This window comes from Populus trichocarpa, chromosome 10, assembly GCF_000002775.5.
Source record: "Populus trichocarpa isolate Nisqually-1 chromosome 10, P.trichocarpa_v4.1, whole genome shotgun sequence".
Classification (NCBI taxonomy): Eukaryota; Viridiplantae; Streptophyta; class Magnoliopsida; order Malpighiales; family Salicaceae; genus Populus; species Populus trichocarpa.
In genome coordinates, this window is record NC_037294.2 from 21,288,460 (window position 1) to 21,311,732 (window position 23,273).

At 32.6% G+C, this 23,273-nt stretch overlaps 5 protein-coding genes across 5 annotated transcripts; 4 read left to right on the top strand and 1 right to left on the bottom strand.

Moving 5' to 3' along the window:
* Positions 1–9,497: 9,497 nt before the first annotated feature.
* Positions 9,498–10,184, top strand: LOC7468455 (probable histone H2B.3). The gene has a single exon (XM_002315306.4). It carries the CDS (start codon positions 9,582–9,584, stop codon positions 10,002–10,004), a length of 423 nt encoding a protein of 140 aa, XP_002315342.1. The 5' UTR covers positions 9,498–9,581; the 3' UTR covers positions 10,005–10,184.
* A 152-nt stretch (positions 10,185–10,336) lies between these two features.
* On the top strand, positions 10,337–11,291 carry LOC127905806 (histone H2B.3-like). Its single transcript, XM_052456071.1, has one exon. The coding sequence runs from the start codon at positions 10,641–10,643 to the stop codon at positions 11,094–11,096; it is 456 nt and encodes a 151-aa protein (XP_052312031.1). The 5' UTR covers positions 10,337–10,640; the 3' UTR covers positions 11,097–11,291.
* A 2,073-nt stretch (positions 11,292–13,364) lies between these two features.
* Positions 13,365–14,014, top strand: LOC7469475 (probable histone H2B.3). The gene has a single exon (XM_024609587.2). The coding sequence runs from the start codon at positions 13,452–13,454 to the stop codon at positions 13,869–13,871; it is 420 nt and encodes a 139-aa protein (XP_024465355.2). The 5' UTR covers positions 13,365–13,451; the 3' UTR covers positions 13,872–14,014.
* A 202-nt stretch (positions 14,015–14,216) lies between these two features.
* Positions 14,217–17,264, top strand: LOC7468454 (uncharacterized). The gene is made up of 6 exons (XM_024609586.2): positions 14,217–14,619; positions 14,725–14,915; positions 15,034–15,079; positions 16,135–16,217; positions 16,333–16,449; positions 16,987–17,264. Exons 1-6 carry the CDS (start codon positions 14,427–14,429, stop codon positions 17,056–17,058), a joined length of 702 nt encoding a protein of 233 aa, XP_024465354.1. The 5' UTR covers positions 14,217–14,426; the 3' UTR covers positions 17,059–17,264.
* Positions 17,265–18,065: 801 nt separating this feature from the next.
* Positions 18,066–18,927, bottom strand: LOC7468456 (uncharacterized). The gene has a single exon (XM_002316370.4). It carries the CDS (start codon positions 18,569–18,571, stop codon positions 18,218–18,220), a length of 354 nt encoding a protein of 117 aa, XP_002316406.2. The 5' UTR covers positions 18,572–18,927; the 3' UTR covers positions 18,066–18,217.
* Between the last annotated feature and the right edge of the window lie 4,346 nt (positions 18,928–23,273).

The following is a 23,273-nucleotide window of genomic DNA, read 5'->3' on the forward strand; positions in this document are numbered from 1 at the left end:
ACATCGTAAGAACCGTGATAAATCAATTTATGGCCTCAAAAAACTGAAATCAAACCGAATCTAAAAATCAACTCGAGCTCATATTAGTTTTTTCACGAACTTTAAAGATACAAAAATATCTAATATCAACTTTTTTTATTAAATAAAACTATTTCACCTAAATATAGTTCATAAACAATCGTTGTTTTCTCAACTCACTTACGGAAAAATATCAGAAATTATTTATCTACTAGTGCTTCCCTTCTCGACTTATTTGAAAAGAGTAGAAGAATTTTGAAGTTACTTTTGGCAATGCGGTGGGAAGCTATTGAAATTGTGTTTTGTCTTGATCATGGTTTTAAGAAGATTTATTTGATCAACGATAATTTTATATGGTTCCATTATAGATTATATTTTGAAATTTTAATTAGGAAAATGTTATAATTTATAATTTTTATAAATTATTAACTTTTTTTAGTTTGCAAATACAAAAGCTATCATGACATTGAACAATACACATTCAAAATATAACTTTTTATCTAAAGAAATGTGTGAGAAAAAACCAGGATCTTTCGGTATTTTTATACCCGATCCCTCTAGACATTTACTGAGGAATTCTAGACCCTTCATTGCACTTCTAAGCATAGTTATTAGGGTGGAATTGATTTAACTTAATACTTGGGTTGTGAATTGGATGGATTAAATCAAATTAATCCAAACTTTATTTTTTGAAAAAAAAAGTGTCCCACTAATCCAACCTGGACCATGTTTAATGTGACTTGCTAAACTAGTGAGGTCTTGCAACCATGTTTGGAAGGTAGCTCCTTTAAATATTTGTCCGTTAAATGTAATCAATAATGTGAAGTAAAATGTTTTTTTAAAATAATTTTTGTTTTGAAATATATTAAAATAATTTTTTAATTATTTATAATACAAGCATATCAGAACCATAAAATACATTTAAAAAAATTTAATTTTTTATTTTTTCAAGACAAATGTAAAACAATATTTTAAACACAATAACAGAGGCATAAACAATTCACTTACCCCTCGGTGTTTTTATAAAACCAACTCTCTTACACATACTGAAAAAATTGGCGCTTAAGTGCCTTTTCAAGGCTGGGTGTGTGTTTGGGCAACGTGTAACCATCATTTTATTAAACTTTGATTATTTTTTTAAAAAAACTTCAAATTATTTTTTTCCAGGCCCAGTGTGGCTACGGCCACAGGAAGTTTAACATATCTTTATTTTTTTTTATTAACATTGAAAAAATTATGGGTAGAAAATATTTATTTTTACTTTAAAATATATAAAAATAATTATTTTTATATCAATATAAAGATTCAAATATAAAAAAATAATTTTAAATTAAAAAATTAAATTTTAACAAAAAATAAGATTGAAAATAAAAAACAAATACCCTAAGTATTATGCAACAGTACATTTTTGTTTTTGGACTACAGGATTTATCAACAACAAAGTTTTTATTTATTTATATTTTTTAATTAATATAGATGTTCGGATCAGCTTATACGTACCTCGACTAATCTCACGGGCCCTGAAGTTAACGACCATGTAAGTCTCCAATGATCCTGAGGTTTGTGGAACTCGAATCGATGAATTCTAGAAAACAAATCTAGAATCTGACCAGTTAAGTTATACCTTTTATAATTTTTATCTATTTATTTATTTTGAGTTGATGATAGCACCGAACATCATCTCTGCACGAGGTATTTATTTCACAGCGTCCAACATTATCCCTGCTCCAGGATTTTTTTTTCCCCACAGCATCCATCATCATCTCTGAACAAGATACAGACTGGGAGAGATGCACCGGTTGAATTGTATTTTTTAAATGTTTTATTTTCTTTTAAATATTTAAATAAATAAAATTTTAGTTTTTTTTTAATATTAAAAATATTATTTTCAAATAAAAATCAGCCTGAATATATAATTCTTAACACTACTTAGAAGAGATTAGGTTTTAAAAAATAACAGGGAAGAGAGCTTTCTTTGAACAAGCGATTTCACCTGCAACTTTTCTCGTCGTTTAATATTTTTTTGTTAGTTTAATAATCAACTTGATTACGTCGAATACGCGTGTACGAGTTTATTAGAACTCAAGGTACAAACATGTAATTTTGGCCGCTGGTTGTTCCCAGAAAAGTTTCTTATTTAAAAAGTAAATTTTAGAAAAGTAAATTATTTTCTGATATTTGATAATATATGGAAAAATAAGTTAGAAAACACTTTCCAGTGTTTGGTTATATTATGAAAAATGAGCTGAAAAATAACTTATTAATGTTTTATTTTTCTCAAGTTTATTAAAATAATAAGGAACAAATCTTACAAATTAAAAGGTTGAATGAGAATGAAATTGAAAAAAAATATAATTTCATAAATTATCTCAAATAAAATAAATAATAATCAAAATAATAGAGATCAAATCTAAAAAAAAAAGATGAAGAAATTAAAATAATAATAATTAACATTTCATAAATTATTTCAAATAAAATAAGTAACAATCAAAAGAATGAAGACCAAATTTGATTCAAAAAAAATTTGAATAAAAAAAATAATAAGGGAAAAGCAATAATAATTATAAAAATGAGAACCAAAATTAATATAAAAATTAAATTTTAAGAGATGAAATTGAAAAATAAATATTCAAAACAAAATATATATAGCAATCAAAAGTTTGAGGACCAAATTTGATATAATCAGCAAATAATATGATATTTTTAAATTTTTCACAACTTCCGGAAAGTGTTTTCCGCCCAAAATTTACAGGAAAACACTTTCCTGTAAACCAAGCCAAATTTTTCTTTGGCTGGAAAGTGTTTTCCGTTGACCAACTTTTCCAATGACAAACAAACACATGAAAGTTTGGAAAGTAGTTTCCCGAAAATGAATTCCGGGAAACAAACATAGCCTTGGGCAGTACAATGTAATATCAGCACGTGTTCAATACGATGGTGTGAAGTATTTTTTTAAAGCTTTTTTATATAATGTAAAAAAATTATTTTATACATATATATATATATATATATTATTTTTAAAAATTAATACATTAAAATTAATGCAAGGTATTAAAAAAATATATAAATTCAATGTTTTTAAAATTTAAATAAACTTTTTAAATACACACTTTTTTCATAGCTAGATATACTTTTAAAATACATGCTAACAAATACCAGACAGGATTCAATCTATTTGATATGGAATGATATGGAAATGGGAAGTACATGGAAACCATGGGATTCAGTTGAGATATTTCCACTGTTGAAAATTGCCTCTTCTTGGTTGTGGTTATTTTTTAAAGTGTTTTTCATTCTAAAAATATATTAAAATAATATTTTTTATTATTTTTAAAAAATTATTTTTGACATCAGCACATCAAAATGATTTAAAAACATCAAAAATATATTAATTTAAAATAAAATAAAAAATAAAATATATTTTTTTTTCAAAAATACTTTTAAATACAATATCAAACAGGGTCTATGAAAAATGAGCATTCAAAATAAATAAATAAAATTTAAATTAACATATCAGCAAAAAATTCATATGAAATATCATATTTCTAGATGTCATTATTTTAAATTCTAAACTGTAATTTTTAATTAATCTAGTAGTTTAAAATCATAATATTTATTTAAATATAACATTTATGAACCTTGATATGAATTAAATAATTTTAATTAGCATGACGGTTGATACATGTAACTTCAATTAAATTTTGAAATGATTTAATCTAACTACCTGCTTCGTTGCTTCGTGAATGAGAAGTCATGAGCTACGTAATGAAATTTGCAAGTGTTGAATGGTTATTAATACGTCACACTTGCAAACTAATTAAAGGTGATTAAAAATATAATTATAGTTGTTTTTTTTAAAAAAATTTATTTAAATATGTATTAAAATAATTTTTTTTATTTTTTTAAAAATTATTTTTATATCAATGCATCAAAACAATTTAATTACCTAATTTTATTTAAAGCACAATACCAAACATCATCTTGACATGATTTACCTAATAAATTCTAGCCACGTTTCATGTCATGGAAGTCTTGTATTTTGAAAGTGATGTTGCAACTTATTATCAGGAATAGAGTTAGTTTTCTGTGATTCAAAGCATGATATATTTAAATATTATTTTTTGAAATGTAACAATTATCTTATTATTTCTAGTAATAATAATATTTAATAAATATCATATCATGTTTTAAAAATATGATAAGATAAATATATTATTTCATTAATTTTTTTAAAATAATACTATTATACTAATTTTTTAATTAACAGTATCAATCAGTGAATTTTATTAAATTAGACGACGTTGTTTCGAACAGTAATTGGACTTGTAGTATGTGGATAGCAAGATCAAATACAGACATTATTTGTTTACTTATTTAACTCCTCTTTCATCTTTTTTTTTCTAAAAATATAAATTTGGAGTGATTTTTTTCCAAGCCCTCTTCTATGATAGATTTTACCCATGTTTTGCATCACTTGAAAGCAGTGCTACCATGATCGAACAGGGCGACGCTAGTGAACTGGATAATCGACCATTGAGTTGATTTCATTTTTAAATTACAATGTTCAATCATGGCAATAATAATAAAAAAAGATGTTACCCGATTTATAAAATTATAGTAATTTTATATAAAATAAATTAAAATAAGTTAAGAACTTCAATTTCTAATCAATATTAAATGATTGGACTGGAAAAAAAATATAAAAAACTATCTAAGTTAATTCGGATTAACCTGTCAAGTCCGTAACATGTATCATGAAATTGGGATAGCCTTATAAAAAAACAAAAAAAAAATGAAATCTGGTTTTTAACAAATCAAGCGTTGAATGATGAAACTGAAAAATGATAGATTAAAAAAAAATCAAAAAATAAACAATTCAAGTAAACCATGACTAACTTATTAAACTCGCGACACAAGTTATAAAATTATAGTAACTCTATAGAAAATATTAAAAAAATTACAAAGCTTTGTCTTTATCAAATCAAGTGTTGAAACACATAAGAAAAAACTTAATCTAAAAGGTCATAATAACTCTATTTTAAGGCAGAATAAAAAAAGTTATGAATATTAGTTTTTAATTAACTTAATATTAAACGGTAGAATTAAAAAAAAACTAGAAAAAAATAAGCCCAGGTCATTGAATAGTGAAAATAAAAAAAAAATCTATAAATATAAATCAGGTCAACATATCAAACTCATAAGTCTGGTCATAAGATAATGATAACTCATCTAAAGTAAATTAAAAAATACAAAGCCAAATCTCCAACTAACTAAAAGCTGGATGATGAGATAAAAAAAAAATCAATTAAAAAAAGTACTAAGAAATCCCGACACAAGTCAACTAGGGCCAGTGAGGTCTTGTTTATTTTTACGTTTTAAAAATGTTTTTGAAAAAATTTAAAATTTATTTATTTGTTTAAATTTTTTTTTTTATATATTTTCATATCATTTTGATGTACTGATGTCAGAAATAATTTTTTAAAAATAAAAAAATTATAACGATGTATTTTCGAGTTAAAAATACTTTGAAAAGTAACCACTCTTAAACACCTTCCAAGTTAAACTTTCAACTTGAGTTATATAATTGAAATAAAATCATATAAGACAAGTAAAAAACACTATGGAGATTTATTTTCAACAAATTCAATAATAAATATTGAAACCGATAAAGAAAAACCAAATCAGTGATACTGATATATCACCCAACACAAATAAAATAAAATAAAAATTGTATAGCACAATTCTAAAAAGCAACATGACATCAAACATCGATTTAAAAAAAAAAAATTAAGTTGCTGAAGGTTTAAACGAAAAAAACAGATTAATAATATTTTATGGATGTGATTTCAGTAGTTCAACCATACTCTCTAATGTTTTATTATTCAAATAGACGGTGAATAAAAGTGTTTTTTTTAATAATATAGTTATTTTTATGAGATCCTCTAATCTATTTAACCCACCTTAAAAATAAGTTATAATGTTTAAAAATTCCATCTGGGCAACTAGTTTAGAATCAACGACATTATTTATTTATTTATTCTGAATGCTTAATTATTTATTTATTGAAAAAATTAGTTATGTCCCATATAAAAATAAAAAAAAAAGGAAAGAGGGAGCAGAAAAATTGATTTTTGGCTGCAAGAGGGTGTCCGTGGGGACGTGGGCACACAAAAAGTCAAATGCTTCACTTGACACTTGACAGTGCTGTACTGGAGTTGTTTTTAGTTTTTACGTGAACAGCTGACTTGTAAAGTATAAAAATAACTTGGGTCACTCTTAAAAAAATTCTAAAAAGAAAATTAAGAGAAAAAAATGAAATCAATAAGAAAATTATTTTTTCTTGTTCATTTTATGTTTAAAAATTAAATGTTATAAAAGTTATTTTTGATATAATCTACTAATTCTATCAATTTAAAAATAACTGGAATGTTTGTTAAAAAATCTGAGGATAAAATATAAAAAATTAATTTTGAAAAAAAATGGAAATAAAAAATAATTTATCTGGGTTGAAAAAAGATATTCATTAACTTTCTCACGTTTTTAGTAGAGCAGGGGGAGAGATGATGACTACAAGTGTATTTTTCTAATCATTCAGTCCAATTAATCCACGTTGTAAATAAAACCTTGTTTATTTGATGAAAAATAACTTTTTAATATTTTTTTATTTGTTTGTTATTAGAAAAATTGATTAATGGAAAACACTTTTCAGTTAAAGAAAAATTTAACTTGATTTTTAGGAAAATATTTTTCTTTATTTTGGGCAGAAAACACTTTCTAAAAGTTATGAAAAATTTAGAAATGTCATATTATTTGCTGATTATATCAAATTTGATCATCAAACTTTTGATTGTTATATATATTTTGTTTTGAATATTTTATTTTCAATTTCATCCCTTAAAATTTGATTTTTATATTAACTTTAGTCCTCATTTTAGGATTGTTATTTACTTTTATCTTATTATTTTTTTAATTGACATTTTTTATCTATCAAATTTTGTTCTTATTTTTTTGATTGTTACTTATTTTATTTAAAATAATTCATGAAATTGTAATTATTATTGTTTTAATTTCTTCATCTTTTAATTTTTTTATCTGTTAGATTTGATCTTTATTATTTTGATTATTATTTATTTTATTTGAGATAATTTATGAAATTATATATTTTTTTCAATTTCATTCTCATTCAACTTTTTAATTTGTAATATTTATTCCTTATTATTTTAATAAACTTAAAAAAAATAAAATATTAATAAGTTATTTTCCATAACATAACCAAATACTAAAAAATAATTTCCAACTTACACTATCAAATATCAAAAAATAATTCACTATTAAATTTTTTTTTTTCCAGCAAATAAGTCTTAAGTTATATTGTCTGAAAAGTTCATCTGGGCAACTAGTTTAGAACCAACCACGTTATTATTGTTATTTTTTGAGTGCTTTCTTTTTAAAAATCAATCTAGTTCCATGAAAAAAAAAAAAAAAAAAAAAAAAAAAAAAAGGAAAGAGAGGGCAGATTAATTTATTTATTGCTGCAACAGAGTGTTTATGGGGATGTGGGCACGTAAGGCAGATGCTTGGTCGTAGATGCATAAATAAATAAGGTATCATCCATGACCGCTCATTTAAAATCCCCACAAACCCACGTCACCAATCCGCGTAACCCTAAAACCAACCGTTCAACACTCGCCACCTCTCCCAAATAGCACATCACAAGCCCAATACTTATCAAAACTATCAACACACCACCTGTTTACCATGGAAAAATGATTTTAAATATACATTTTACCGCAATTGATGGATTTGAATTCAGCCGGATTTAATATTTTTTTATATAAATTTTTATATAAAATATATATTTATAAAATCAAGAATCAATAAAATATCAAAATAATTAAAAAAATTCAAATAAAAACAAATTATATTGCTCAATTAATAATTAACAAAAAAATAATTGATGAAATTAAAAACAAAAGGTGAGGAAACAAAAATAAAATTGTAATGCATAGAAATTAAAGAAAAAAGGGCCCAATCTCCTAGACTTAAAGGGTCAATGGTTCACGAGCTTCCATAAAAATTCCAGACGTGTGCCCCTGCAATAGCTCATGCATAAGGTGCATGTGCAGGAGAAAAAAAGGAAAAAAACTAGATTAATCTTAATCAGTTCACTTAAACTTGCGATCATGTCATAGACTTCACTTGTCTGAATTTTTATTTTATTATGTTATAAGAAATAAAATAATTGTTATATTTTTAATATAATATTGAAGGAGGTGAGTTAGACGGAAAAAACCATGTCAATAAACTCATTCGGCACGGTATTCTAAATGATCTCTCCAGCTCAAAACCTCAAGAGATGGGCTCGGGGTCTATTCTTGAAAAAATAGTCTTAACCCATATCACGGGGTCACTTGGACAGATACATCAATCATATACCGTGCATTCGATGTATTTTTCACCGTGTATTGCTAATTTAACGTCGAAGGATCTTATATTCTAAACAGTAGACTTGTTTTACGGTTCCCATCATCAATTATAGGGGTGGGAAAAAAGCTGAAAAACTGATTAAATCAAAAAAATCAAAAAAGAAATAATTAAAAAAACCGAACCGAAAAAAAACCCTGATTAAATCGATTAAAATTTTGAAAAAATCGGTCGGTTTGGTTCGCTTTCGGTTTTATAAGCAAACAACAGAAAAAACCGAACCAAACCGAACCGAATCCAAACCGGAAAAAAACCGAGCCAAACCGGAAAAAAACTGAACCAACCGGAAAAACTGAGCCAAAACCGCAAAAACTGAGAAAACTGAGCCAAACCGGTTTGAACCGGTTTCGTTTTTTTTCTAAAAAAATTTCAATTTAATTATTTTTTTTTGATAAAAACCGAATCGAACCGAAAATAATCATCCCTATTCAATCCACTCTCAAAAGGTCACTTTCGAATACCTACCCATCAATCTTTCGAGGCCTAAAACGGAGGCCTCGTCAATAACCAATCCGCATAGATATTTGTTGACGATTTTCTAGTCCCTCCGGTGCATTTACAAGGATAACTTCTCCAGCATTTGTCGAGAAAGATTTCAATGCTTGCTGGGGAAATCTCAAGACTCTTGATGCTTTTCCAGGCCTAAACCTGTTAGAGATTTGCTTTGAATAACTTACAATTTAAATTTATTTACCAACTTAATTCGGATAATTCCATTTTTCTTTTCGAATAATGCTCACACTGTAAAATATAGAAAGGAACACGTTTAAAATTTAGAATCTTTCCTCTCCAGGGCTCAGTATTTTCACAAACCCAATTCCAAGCCACTTCCCGCTACACCCTAACCAGCCCGCGAAACCCAAAAATCAAAACCCAATCTCTAACCGTCCATTTAAATCCCCACAAATCCTACAACCACGTCACCAATCCGCGTCTTCCCGAAACCAACCAATCAACACTGACCTCCTCTCCCTATATAACCACATCACAAACCCTTCGTTTTATTAAGTCTTAAGAAAATCACCTGCTTACCATCTCCTAGCCAAAAAAACTTTCACTCTCTTTTCCAGGAATTCCAAATGGCTCCCAAGGCCGCAGAGAAGAAGCCGGCTGAGAAAAAGCCAGCGGCGGCAGAGAAAGCCCCAGCGGAGAAGAAGCCAAGGGCAGAGAAGAAGATACCCAAAGAAGGAGCGATTGACAAGAAGAAGAAGAGGTCAAAGAAGAACGTCGAGACCTACAAGATCTATATCTTTAAGGTCCTGAAACAGGTCCATCCTGACATTGGGATCTCAAGCAAGGCAATGGGTATCATGAACAGTTTTATCAACGATATCTTTGAGAAACTCGCTCAAGAGTCATCGAGGCTTGCAAGGTACAACAAGAAGCCTACCATTACTTCTCGGGAGATCCAGACAGCTGTCAGACTGGTTTTGCCTGGAGAGCTTGCGAAACATGCTGTCTCTGAAGGGACCAAGGCTGTTACCAAGTTTACCAGTTCGTAGGTGGCCATGTCTAGGGTATATGAGAATGTTTTGTGGGTTTTTCTGTATTAGTCTTTCATTTTACATGTAAAGGTTTAGGTTCTGATCTTAGTGGAAATCAGAAGGAGCCCCGTCGAAACAATGAAGCTTTAATTGCCGGCTTAAATGCTTAGTGGAAATAATATTTCAATCTCTTGACTACATGGCTTGTTATTATCGATTCAAAACCTCACCTTGAAACAGCAAGCTGAATGGCCAAGATTTGAATGAACTGGACACAGCATTTTCTTAATAATAAACAGACTTGATCATAACTTATGCCTTTTTGGGTCATCGAGGCCCTTCCACTGCCAGTGCTACTGTCGATAACCCAGCCTGGACTCCTCTTCAAGTTGGAATTCATCAATCTACACAAGGATTTGATCGCTCTAAAAGGCCGAAACCATCTCCGACGTCCATTAAGTCCCTCGCCAATCCAACCATCCACGCCATCTATCCGCGGCGACCTAAACCTAACCAATCATGCTCTCCCAAACTCTCTATATAAATAACCGAAACAAGTAGCCCAATCCACTTCACCAACCCTCTGACCGAAAAATTTTCAATTTTTTCTCTTCCAATTAACAAAGGTAGTCCCGTCTTCTCTAGAATCTCGAAATGGCTCCTAAGGCAGCTGAGAAGAAGCCAGCAGCAGAGAAAGCCCCAGCGGAGAAGAAGCCAGCTGAGAAGAAGCCAGCAGCAGGGAAAGCCCCAGCGGAGAAGAAGCCAAGAGCCGAGAAGAAGTTGCCTAAAGAAGGAGGAGCGATTGACAAGAAGAAGAAGAGGGCAAAGAAGAGCGTTGAGACCTACAAGATCTATATCTTCAAGGTTTTGAAACAAGTCCACCCTGATATTGGGATTTCAAGCAAGGCTATGGGTATCATGAACAGTTTCATCAATGATATCTTTGAGAAGCTTGCTCAAGAGGCTTCAAGGCTCGCTAGGTATAACAAGAAGCCCACCATTACTTCTCGGGAGATCCAGACTGCTGTCAGATTGGTTTTGCCTGGAGAGCTTGCGAAACATGCTGTTTCTGAAGGGACCAAGGCTGTCACCAAATTTACCAGCTCATAGGCCGCGCTAGGCTTTGTTGGGTTCTGGATTTGGGTGTTTTGTAGGTGACATGATCTATGAAATAGCTTTTCTGTTGAAGCATAGGTTTAGGTTTTAGTGGATTTGATGCAGGAAGTTTACTCTTCATCAAAGAAACTTGAATCTTGTTCATAATTTTTCTTTGATTACTGGGTTTGAATGATGTTGATTCCTGCTTGTGCTGTCTCATTTTTTATTCAATTCTTGTTTTGATTGATTAAGGTTAGTTTGGGTTTGACGATTTCTGTTTTAGTTTTTCCCTTGTGGTTTTGTTCATTTCTGGTATCTGTAGAATTGTTTTACATCGTTTTGTAGGAGATGTTTTGTAGGTAGTTGTTTGACTGGATCGAGTTTTTGCTCGTTTTCGTTTAAATTTTGTGGAATTACCTGGTAATCTATGATGTCTCTCGAATGGTTTCAATTTCATACGGAGAACCATTGGAAATGTTTGATTTAGATTCTGTTTTTGTACACCGACGAGCTTCCTTCTAATAACACATTGCTGAAGGCTGGGTAATCGGCCTGATCTGGTTGGGATTAAGAATTTCAATGGAGCTTCGTTGGTGGGGTTTAGAAACCTTCGAAGTAATTCAGCAACCTTTTAGTACTGGTAAAGGTGCCTGATAATCATCAGAGGCTGGGACTGGATCTAGCCTTGTGGAGCTGTTTATGGGGTGATCCTTCCACATAACTTGAATCAAGATAGTATTGGGTGGGAAATAAATCTTAGTGGTGAGTATTCTGCAAGAAGTGCTTGGGTTTCATCAGAGTGGGAAAGGCAGAAGGTTGAAGGACACAAACTGATTTGGAGCAGTTTTCATATTCCTGGTCACTACGTATTCTCTTGCTCGGTACTTGGCAGTCCTCAATAATCAAGGATTGGTAAATACCAAAAGAGGTAGAATTGTTTATCCTTTGGTTCCCCTTGAGGTGATGCAAATGAGCATCGTGGTCATGTGCTCTTTGATTGTGATCTTGCAAGGAGGGGGCGTGGTTTTCCATTCTGCAAACGTATTGTGTTAAGACTAGTCTAGGTAATTCGATTGCTGAGCTTAGTAGGGCAAATTGTAATTTGCGAAAGAAATGTTTTCGTTCAGAATGCCGCCATACATGCTCTGTGGAAGAAAGAAACAAGAGAGTTCATGAACTCGCTGGGTCTCGACTCTCCATCTCAAGCTGTCGTTAGGTACAGGATCATGAACTTGTCGATCTCTAATGAAAAGTTTTCTGCTGTATATTGTAGCTGATGATTCATGTTAACTTAGCTGTTCAATCTTTGTAGTAGGTTATCTACTTACTCTCTCTTTGATCTATGGAAATCATATATTTTTATATAATATCAGAGAAAACAGCAGCAATGAATGGACAAAACCCGAGCAGCAGCTACTCATTCACTTAAAGCACTGACATTGGCCTCTTCAACCTTTGCCACAATTTATTCTGTTTTCAATTGCTCACATTTCAACTTCCTTACAGTGTGGAGTTTGCTCTGAATTCTGATCACTTCAACAATTGGCCCTCCGCTCATGGACACTCTCCTCCACCACGGACCTACTCATCTGAACATCCGGTACAAGTTGCACATGTGCCCGCGTCTGCAAAAAGCTCTCAATTTGAGCAAAATTCTGGATAAAAGAAAAACAGCACATAATGCGATCGACAAACTCCAAAAGGGAAGACTGATATCTTGCAAAAATGGCATATATTTTAGAGAATCGACTGGACAGTCAACCTTAGGGGGTGTCCCTTCACTTTGCCTGAGACGTATCTACACACCCAAACCTTGCAACATATCTTTGAAATCAACAATAATCAAAGATTGAGTAAATGGTCGATAACCCTATAAAGAAAACATCGAAAGCTCCGTTTTCCCAGCTGATCTATTTTTAGTGTCTAACCGAGCATTGCAACTCCAACTCAAGCTGTATATTCATGCAATCTTCCTTGCCGAAGTCTTGCCATGGCTGTTCACAAATCATCAATCCTCTCCTTATCTCCCATTTCCCTCCTATTATTCGACTGTTGGGCCGACTTTGCTAATCATAGCCTTCAGTGTAATGACTAATGCAAACAGCTGGGCTGGGCCTGTACTCCTCCTCGTGCCTGACATTCGGTCTTCAAAAGTTACCGCATCTGACCGTCAATTCAAACCCCCGAAAAACCAACCATCCACGTCATCAATCCGCGTCTCACCAAAACCAACCAATCACCACTCACTTCCTCTCCCTATATAAAAAACCACATAATACCTAATTCATTCATCAAATCTTTCGAAAAGACCTCCTCAACTACCCTCTCTTAAAGAAACTCTCTCAATTTCTTTCTCAAGAATCCCAAATGGCCCCTAAGGCAGAGAAGAAGCCGGCTGAGAAAAAGCCAGCGGCGGCAGAGAAAGCCCCAGCTGAGAAGAAGCCAAGAGCAGAGAAGAAGATACCCAAAGAAGGAGCGATTGACAAGAAGAAGAAGAGGTCAAAGAAGAACGTCGAGACCTACAAGATCTATATCTTTAAGGTCCTGAAACAGGTCCATCCTGACATTGGGATCTCCAGCAAGGCAATGGGTATCATGAACAGTTTTATCAACGATATCTTTGAGAAGCTCGCTCAAGAGTCATCGAGGCTTGCAAGGTACAACAAGAAGCCTACCATTACTTCTCGGGAGATCCAGACAGCTGTCAGACTGGTTTTGCCTGGAGAGCTTGCGAAACATGCTGTCTCTGAAGGGACCAAGGCTGTTACCAAGTTTACAAGCTCTTAGCGGCTAGGGTTTGTTGGGTTTTTTGTGGGTTCTGTTTAATTAGTGCTTCTGTCCTATGTAAAGTCTTTTTAGATTCTGATCTGAATGAATCTGATGTAGGTTTTTTCTTTCATTGAATGGAATTAAAGTTTTCGGTCCTGAAATTTGATTTCCACTTTTTTTTAAATCTCTTTCGATTTTTAGATTCAGATTTTGATTAATTTATGGGTTAATCAAAAAGGCTTGCAGGGGAGATACTTCGGGGTCGCTTTGAACGAACTGTTTTGTGTCGATGAAGATTTAACGCCATGTGCGCTTCTTAGTAAAGCATTGACGTGGCTTTTTTTTATCCTACGCCCCAAGTAATCTTTGCCAAGCAAAAAAAAATTGGCCCACAATCAATGCCATGACCACCTGCTGGCAATTTCCTGTGCAGCTTAGGAAAGTGTAACCACGTGAGTCTAACTTGCGCCTCGTTATCCGCATAACCACTCGCCCTCGTATCCATCACCAGCACAGACAACACTTCTATTTTATCTTCTTCTAGCTTGCAATCCTTGAATTTTCAGTATTTTCATGGCAACAATAGGCCTAAGTTCAATTTCTTGCAGATCCAGAAACCCTAGAAATCCCCTCACTTCCAAACAACTCTTTCCAACTGAATATCCAAAATGCACGCTTCGTGCTTCGGCTGATTCCGCCCCGAAAGCGAAATTCATTGCCAGACGTAGAGAGTCCGTTTCGGTCCGGCAACTCGGGCGCCCTCTAGGTAATGTTAGGATGGATTAATTTCTTAAGCTAAAGATTACAAATGTTTTAATTTTGATTGTTTTGAAACTGAGTTTGTAATGGTTTTTTTATGTTGAGGTTGCAGTGGAGTATATGAGTTTGCCAGCGAGTCAGTACTCAGTGCTGGATGCGGAAAGGATAGAGAGGGTAGACGACAACACGTTTAGGTGTTACGTGTATAGGTTCAAGTTTTTTGCGTTTGAGGTTTGTCCTGTTTTGCTTGTTAGAGTTGAAGAGCAGCCTAATGGTTGTTGCATTAAGCTTTTGTCCTGTAAGGTAATAATAATACACTGGTTGTTGTTATTGTTGCATTTGTTGTTTTTGAGTTTGTATATGAAGTTTTGGATTACATGGTGTTATGCACCGATGTTTGCTTGTTTGTTGGTTGCGGCAGCTTGAAGGTTCGCCGATTGTCGTTGCGCAGAATGAGAAGTTTGACGGTAAGGGTTTCTATTTGGGTTTTCTGGCAAGAATAACATGGATTGATTTTGGATTTCTTTGTGTGCTAGACCAGGGTTTTGACTCTGTTTTTGTATGATGGGCTTGAAATGTGGTGGTAGTGTAATTGTCATTATTGGCCAATGCTTGCTATGATAGTTGTCTTCTTGAGGTTTGACTTGTTTATTATACCTTGTATAAGTCTGGTTTCGTTATTTTTTTGCGTTATAGGTGTAAGAATGTGTACTAGTGTCATGTTTAATGGGACGTTAGTTTCAATGTATGATTGGATGGATGCTGTAAATCAATGGTTTTCTTTAGTTTCAAAACCATGGTTTTAGCGAAGGAGTACATGATGCCCTGTCCTTCGTTTTTTTCTCTTTTGCTTGGAATTGGAAGGTAGAAAATACATCTTTGAAATGTTGCAACACTTGATTTGTTAAAATTTTACTGTACAGAATGAAATGCTCAGCAACTAAATTTCATCATGTGCTTCTCAGAATGTTTTTCATACTTAGCCTGGCCTTGCTGTAAAATGGCTACTGTTGACCAGGCTTTTATTTGTAGAATGGCTACAATTCAGGCATAGCGAGAAAATACTGGAAATGCTGTATTATTAAGTTGAGTAGAGGAAGGTGGTTTACCATCTCATAAAAACTGGTTTCTGAGATTTATTTTAATAACCTTCTGTCCTTGGCTATACTCCACTGCTTGTGTGTGTTCTTGGAGCCTGGACAGTGATTGGCAATAAGGCACCAACATGCCAGCAAAGCCATGTCTTTAACTTCTGCAGCTTAGCTGATGAAGTTAGGGAAACTTTAATAATTCAACTGTCATGGTGAAAATAGCATCTCTCTGTAAACCTTAACTGCTGTGCGTGACAAAAATCATTATCAGGAACATGCGATCATTTTGGCTGAACCAATGCAAAGGATGAGAGATTTTCTTTCGGAAAAAATCCATGTACAAAGTAGAGTTAGCAATTAAATTTCTAAATTTATTATTCTAAATGCTTTTTTCAGGAATGCTTTGACACTAATTTGGTGTGGGAATGCAGCTTCTATGGTGAACCAAATTTCATGCAGTAGCAACTCAAGCAACTCTACAATGCAACGACTTACTTCAGATGCAGTAATTGAGGTACTTGACAAAGTTGTCTTTGCTTGTGGCGCAGTGTTTTATAATGATTTCAATATTGGACATGGTCATATATGTAAACAAATATTAATTTTAAACTCGTTGTGTTTCATTCTAGGTTAGCATTGAGGTTCCTTTTGCAATTAGAGCCATTCCAGCTGAAGCGATAGAATCGACTGGTGCCCAAATCCTTCAACAAATACTTGGGCTTATGCTTCCCCGCTTTATGGCACAGGTTTGAGGAAATCAAAATTAAATTATCCTATGAAGAATGAAATAGGCTTGTTACTAGTTGCAGTTCTGATATTTGCCCGCCTAGTACCTCATTTTGGTTAAACCCTTGCATCAGTTGCATGTTCACTATTTGGGTGAGTCTTGAAGTTCCTGATCCAGGCTGAATTCCACTCGTCTCGCACCATGAAAAATGACTTCATGTAAACCATATGGCTATTAAAAGCAGATATCAATTAGGGGATTAGATGAAAGAACAAATCCCAGCAACATATACTAACAGTTCAAGATCATTTTCAGAATTCTGCACGAAATTCTCCTGTCTGATAAATCTTGTTCTTCAATTGGTAAATGAAGCACGATTTGGTGATTCAGTTCTTACAACAATGTAAAACTGCCTCCATAACCTGGATATACCAGTTTGATTCGTCTGCTCCTACATGTTGCCACCATCATCTAGGATTGATTTATTCCTCCTGTGTATTTGTTCATCAGGAACGGTTAATTTTTTGTGACATCAATTGCTTTAATAATTTTGCAGCTTGTAAAGGACTATCAAGCATGGGCCTCTGGTGACACATCAAGGCAGCCTCTTGGAACTGGTGAGATTTGAGATTTATGGAAGGCAGCGCTAGCTGCATTGTAATTAAATCTGTTAGTCTCCTTCGACCCAGGTATTGCATGTTTATATTGGAAACAGGCAATGAGAATCCTGGCTGTTCTATGTACGCTTGTGTTCTGTTTTCTTCTTGTTTCAGAGCTAGTCTTAGTTCAGAACAAACCATGCGATTAATTTCATACAAGCAACGATTCTATTTATGTTTTTGTTGTCAAGTGACGGGCTACCATTTCACATCGGAACAGTTTTCTGTTAGCTTGTTTCCTCCATATTCTCATGGTATATTTTATGCCCCAAAAATCGTAGTCACCACAAAGCATTCCAACTGGGAAAATGATACACATCACGACATCACAAAGACACACAGGCTCAGAAAATAAATACCCAGAAACTTGACGAAAACCACACACATTGCCATTGAGGTCTATTCCTTTCTTTTGTGATAAAACTTTCTTGATATGTAGCATCACTTTTCGAAAACCCATCCTAAAGGGAGCTACAAGACAAAATTTACCATACACATTAAAGTTATGTTGAACATTGAGTATATAGGGAAATGGTCATCTATCAAAACCTTGAACATTGAGTATATGTGTTTTCCACCCCTCCTTTCTACTCTTTTTTTTTTTTTTTTTCTTTTGATCATTTTAGCCAATTTAAATGTCAATCCTTTCTGTTTCCTCAATTTTATTTTGTAGCAACGTTTCTTATTTATCTATTTATATTTTTGTATTGTTTCATTATACTATAGATTAATTAATGATGGATGCAATCGGTTGTCTTCTCTTACTGCCAAACAGAGCATTGAGCAGAGCCCATCATCATCATGCTCTTCTCAGTGACCAGGCCGATCCTTCTGTACCTGTTTTTATCTATCACTTTTTCTTTGCTAGGATCAGCCCACTTTGGTAAGCCTTTTTTTAAGAATTGTGCATGCATAACAGTGCAAGTGCACACCTCTTCTAGGCAGCTTTGCTGACACGGTACACCTACTGTAAATATTGACACTGTAAAAAAATTTCTTCCATTGATTTCATGAGGACAAGCTGGAGCACCACCAAGTGTCTAAGCACAAGAGGAGAAGAAATATACACAGCTCCCTCCATGTTTTTGTGTCTTCAAGGATTACATAAAGGTAAACATTTAAAAGCAATTATACAAACCATCTCATCGGAGATGATACATCATCTGGAGTATACCTATCGATTAAAGGAGTAATCTTGATGACCAGGCCAGGGAAAACATCATCTGGGTCATGAATGTGTGGATTTTCCTCAACAATATAAGGATCCCCACATTTCTCACTAATAGTGTTTAAAGTCTCACCTTCTCGAACCACATAAATCTCATCGCATGGCTTGTTCTCAAAAAACCTCGGGTGCCCAACCGTGGACAATTCGGTTTCGCTCACTTCACAGCAGCTCAAAACCAGCATTAGTGCCATCAACAAAGCACAGTACCAAGAGATCTTTTCTGCCATAACAGTTGATGAAGAAACAGAACCCATTTCTTACTTGTCAACAAATCAAACAGAGTCTTGCTAGCTGGTCTTGGCTCAAAGACAGAGCTGGATATAAATGGTTAAGGTTTCTTGGGGCTGTAATTGTATAAATAGGGAACCACATTAAATAAGAGAGGCGGTGCACCGTTACTATCTAGAGGTGGTTGAACTAAGCTGGTTTAGTTCTGGCTGGGGTTGAGAGGGCTCCTTCAGTGTGGTAGGTATCTGTCAGCGGGAAGATTTCAAAGAAAAGCAATGGAAAGGGTTGGTTTAACTGCTTTTATTTAATGGGTTTGGTTTCATTTCTCGACCTTGTATTAACTTGCTTCCATAACGTTGACTCTCCTTCATTACCATATATTGTTAGTACGTAGTTGTATTCGTCAGAAATGAAACAATCAAGTCTATGATTTGATGACAAGAAAGCTTACCATTTCAGCTCAATAACATTTATTAATTAATCCCAGATATTTATGCATAAAAATAATATAAAGCGTTGAGATACTCTCCTGTCTATTTCTTTCAAAAACTTATCTGGGATTGGATACCTTGGAATGAATTGCATTACTGGACAGGCATCGGGGTATATGAATGAAGCAAACGTTTTGAAAGCAGCAGGTCCGTGAAGGGTTGAGAAGTAGACAAGCACTGGGATACTCGAACTCAAAGGACTAGCATGAAATGGCCGGTGCATCGCCTCTAGCTGCAACGGTCCATTTGCCCCTTCAGGGTTCAGAACTGTGAATTTTGAGCTGCCTTAATTATAATTGTAATCGTAAAATATACTAAAACTGTTCAGGATTGCACTGTGCAAGTCCACAGTGAACAACTGCTTTCCTTCTTCATCTTTTTTTTTAAATTGGTTTTTTTAAGTTGTTTTTTTTATGATTTTATTTGTTTAATTTTTTTTGTCAATGTTAAAATTTTTTTATTTAGTTATCAAACTTTTATGACACGGATTCTGGGTTTGACGGGTTAACCTAAATTTTTTTCTGGTTTACTTTTTAATTAATTATTTTTTCGAGTGCAGTCTAAAGTGAAACGCTGAGCTGTTTTTTATTTTGTTTTGTTTTTTTTAAGCTGTTTTTTTCTTTATTTTTTTTAATGATTTTTTTTTGTTAATGTTAAATTTTTTTCTATTTAGTTATCAAACTTTCATGACACGGGTTCCGGGTTTGATGGGTTAACCCAGATTTTTTTTCTGGTTTTTCTTTTTAATTAATTTTTTCGTTTAATTTAGTTTGTTAATGTTAAATTTTTTCTATTTAGTCATTAAACTTTCATGACACGGATTCCGGGTTTGACGGGTTAACCCAGCTAATTCTGGGTTAACCCGTAATTTTTTTTTCCTATTCAGTTATCAAATTTTCATAAATAGCTAAAAAGAATCAGTGTCAGTGCAGTCCACAGTAAAACACTGATTCCTTAGGCGTTTTTATTTTTTTTTTTTTTTTTTTAAAGTTGTCTAAGTTTTTTTAGCTGTTTTTTTTTATGCTTTTTAGGATTTTTTTGCTTCTTTCTTTGTTTTTTTTAATTAATTTTTTTCGTTTAGTTTAGTTTGTTAATGTTAAATTTCTTTCTATTTAGTTATTAGACTTTCATGACACATATCACGAGTTTCACGGGTTAACCTGGTTTCACGGGTGAACCCAGTTAATTCCGGGTTGACCCGTCAATTTTTTTTTTTTTTTTTCATAAATATTTTTGTTTAATTTAGTTTGTTAATATTAATTTTTTTTATTTAGTTATCAGACTTTCATGACATAAATACTGGGTTTAACAGGTTAATATGGTTTGACGAGTTAACCCGAATTTTTTTTTCTTTTTAATTAATTTTTTTATTTTAGTTCAGTTTGTTAATGTTCACTTTTTTTATTTAGTTACCAGACATTCATGACACGGATCCCGGGTTTAACGGGTTAACTTGGTTTGACGAGTTAACCTGAATTTTATTTTATTTTTTGCTTTTTTTTTTCTTTTTAATTATTTTTTTCGTTTAGTTTAGTTTGTTAATGTTAAATTTCTTTCTATTTAGTTTTTTTTCCTTCTTAGAGGTTTTCTTTCTTTTATTTTTTTATTTTTAATTAATTTTATTTAATTAATTTAGTTTATTAATGTTAAATTTTTTTCTAAGTAGTTCTCGGCTGATGCCTTTAGTTTTTTTTTTATGCCTTTGATTGTGGACTGCACAGTGCAGTCCACAGTGAAAAGGCTGATGCTTTTTGTTTTTTTTTTAATTAATTTTTTTCGTTTAATTTAAATTGTTAATGTTAAATTTTTTTCTATTTAGTTATCAAATTTTCATTACACGGATTCCGGGTTTGACAGGTTAACCTGATTTGACGAGTTAGCCCAGTTAATTATGGGTTAACCCATTAATTTGTTTTTTTCTTTTTAATTATCAAACTTTCACGATGCGAATTCAAGGTATGACGGGTTAACCTGGTTTGAAGGGTTAACCCAATTAATTCATATTTTTTTTTCTTTTTTTCATTAGTTTTTTTCTTCATGTTGGTTTTTTTTCTTTTTAACTAATCTATTTAATTATTACACTTTTATGACACGACCTTGCAGCCAGACCCCCGTCCAATGCTATTGGGTCTGATATTGCAGCCTAGACACTTTTATACTAAGGGTTAACTCAAGTTTAATGTTATTATTAATATTATAAACATTACTCTTGGGTCAGGCGTTGCAACCAAACCTGAAACTCTTGGGTATAACTTTGCAAAAAAACCTAACACTTTTAGATCTTGGCTATTTTTAAAATGCAAAAAATAATTGATCTGCGGCATCGCGCGGGGCATGTAACTAGTCCATGTTTATTTTCGATTCTGTCAGTTTAAGGAGCTCAAATGTGTGAAAACTGTCTTGTTGTGGTTTAGGTATTGTGGTCAATTGTATTTTTTTTAAAAAAATTGAGATTTTTGAGCTTTAATATTTTTATGTATTTTTAGATAATTTTAATGTATTGATTTTAAAAAACTAATATCTACCCCCATAACCTAGATATACACCCGTTTGTCTTCTGGAAGAAAAATGGTGTATAAACCGAACGCCTTTCAAAAATTTGTATGCCCTTCTCCCGTAGTTTTCTTGACCTTTTTTTTTTATGCATCGGTTTAATGAAATCTATTACAATCTAGGAATTGTCACTGTATTTAAAAAATATATTTTTTTTTGTTAATGAGTAAAATTTAGATTATTTTTATAGCACTAGAAAGACTTACTTGAAAATTATTTCAAAAATATTATTTAAAAGTATAGTTATAAAATCTCACTTCACGTCGATAATTTTATTTTTAATAAATAACATTATTCTGAAAAAGAGAGTAAATAAGTTGATATTACATCTGAGTTAATTGAGTTACTAAGTAACTGAATAAATTTTTTTTTTATATATATATATATATATTTTCAACCTAAATCAATTCAGATTCTGGATCAGTTGAGTGCAGGTTAACATGTTAGATTCATGCCAGGCTTTATAACTATGATTAAAGGAACATTTGTAGCTTGGCAATTGACAAGTCATGCCATTCTTAAAGAGAGAAAAAAGGGGCAAGTGATATGAAGAACGACATGTCACTGCGACATTTCCCGGATGTGAAAAGGCCCAAGCTTGGCGGGTTAAGCCATGTGAAGATCAGGAGTTAATTAAGCTCATATGTCTTACCCAATGAACAAGGCCCAAGTGGTAGGCTTGTTTCGACTCGAGAAAGCTTTTCAAGAGAAGCCCATGTTTTAATTGTTTAAAAGAGTGCCCGTGACCTTCCTCCTACAATGGAGGAGGAGGAGGAGGAGGAAAGCCTTAAAGAAAATATTAAAAAAAAGGGGGGAGAACAGAAAGCTAGCTGCTAGGGTTCCAGTAGAATCATGATAGAGATAGTGAAGTTGCTCCGTGATGGAGGCCATGGATATCTACATAGAATCCATTGATGTTTCCCACTTCACAAGAAAATGCCAAAACCAAGTACAGGTCCCCCACTTGGCCTCAAAAAGAGCACATGTAAGGTTCGGGATTATTCTCCGTAAATATTTGTTTTTTTTTTTCCGTTATCAATTAACACAATAAATTTAAAAATTCAAGAGAATAACACTGTTTGAATTTATTTTGTAGTAAAATAACATAATTTTATCTTGTTGTATTTCAAAAACAAGATCCATTAAATATTAAATTTAGAATCGTGACAACTAATGTTCTGGTTCATACCCCCTAATATATATAAAATAAATTTATAAAAATAATACTGTTTAAATTTTTTTTAATAAAATAAAATAAGATCACACGTTTGGAAATACAATATCCACTAAATATTATGTTTTAGGATCTAACAACTGATTTTACAGTTTATAACCACCACTATATATAAAATACCTTTCATGTGCACGCTTGTCATCCCCGTGGTATCTTACCTGTCTACTGGGCTTGCAGGATGTTCAGTAGATCCGGGGAATAGTCGTAGTGCGCGCAAGCTGACCCGGACATCCCGGATTATAAAATAAAATAAAATATATCATGTTTTTGAACAATGATGTTCTCAAACTATACTATTTTATCAAGATTTTTCATTATGTATTATTTATTTATATTTTAGATGCAATCTACTACCTCATTTATCATAAATATTTCCCTATTTTCAAGATTAGCATTCAAAAATCTGAACAACCGAAATGGACAAGAACCCACCAAGAAAACGACATGGTC

Excerpts from the sequence above, each read along its gene's own strand:
- LOC127905806 (XM_052456071.1), top strand. The coding sequence starts at position 10,641 with ATGGCTCCTAAGGCAGCTGAGAAGAAGCCAGCAGCAGAGAAAGCCCCA.
- LOC7468454 (XM_024609586.2), top strand. The coding sequence starts at position 14,427 with ATGGCAACAATAGGCCTAAGTTCAATTTCTTGCAGATCCAGAAACCCT. Across the intron at positions 14,620-14,724 it reads GCAACTCGGGCGCCCTCTAG|TGGAGTATATGAGTTTGCCA; the intron begins GTAATGTTAGGA and ends TTGAGGTTGCAG. Across the intron at positions 14,916-15,033 it reads TTAAGCTTTTGTCCTGTAAG|CTTGAAGGTTCGCCGATTGT; the intron begins GTAATAATAATA and ends TGGTTGCGGCAG.
- LOC7468455 (XM_002315306.4), top strand. The coding sequence starts at position 9,582 with ATGGCTCCCAAGGCCGCAGAGAAGAAGCCGGCTGAGAAAAAGCCAGCG.
- LOC7469475 (XM_024609587.2), top strand. The coding sequence starts at position 13,452 with ATGGCCCCTAAGGCAGAGAAGAAGCCGGCTGAGAAAAAGCCAGCGGCG.
- LOC7468456 (XM_002316370.4), bottom strand. The coding sequence starts at position 18,571 with ATGGGTTCTGTTTCTTCATCAACTGTTATGGCAGAAAAGATCTCTTGG.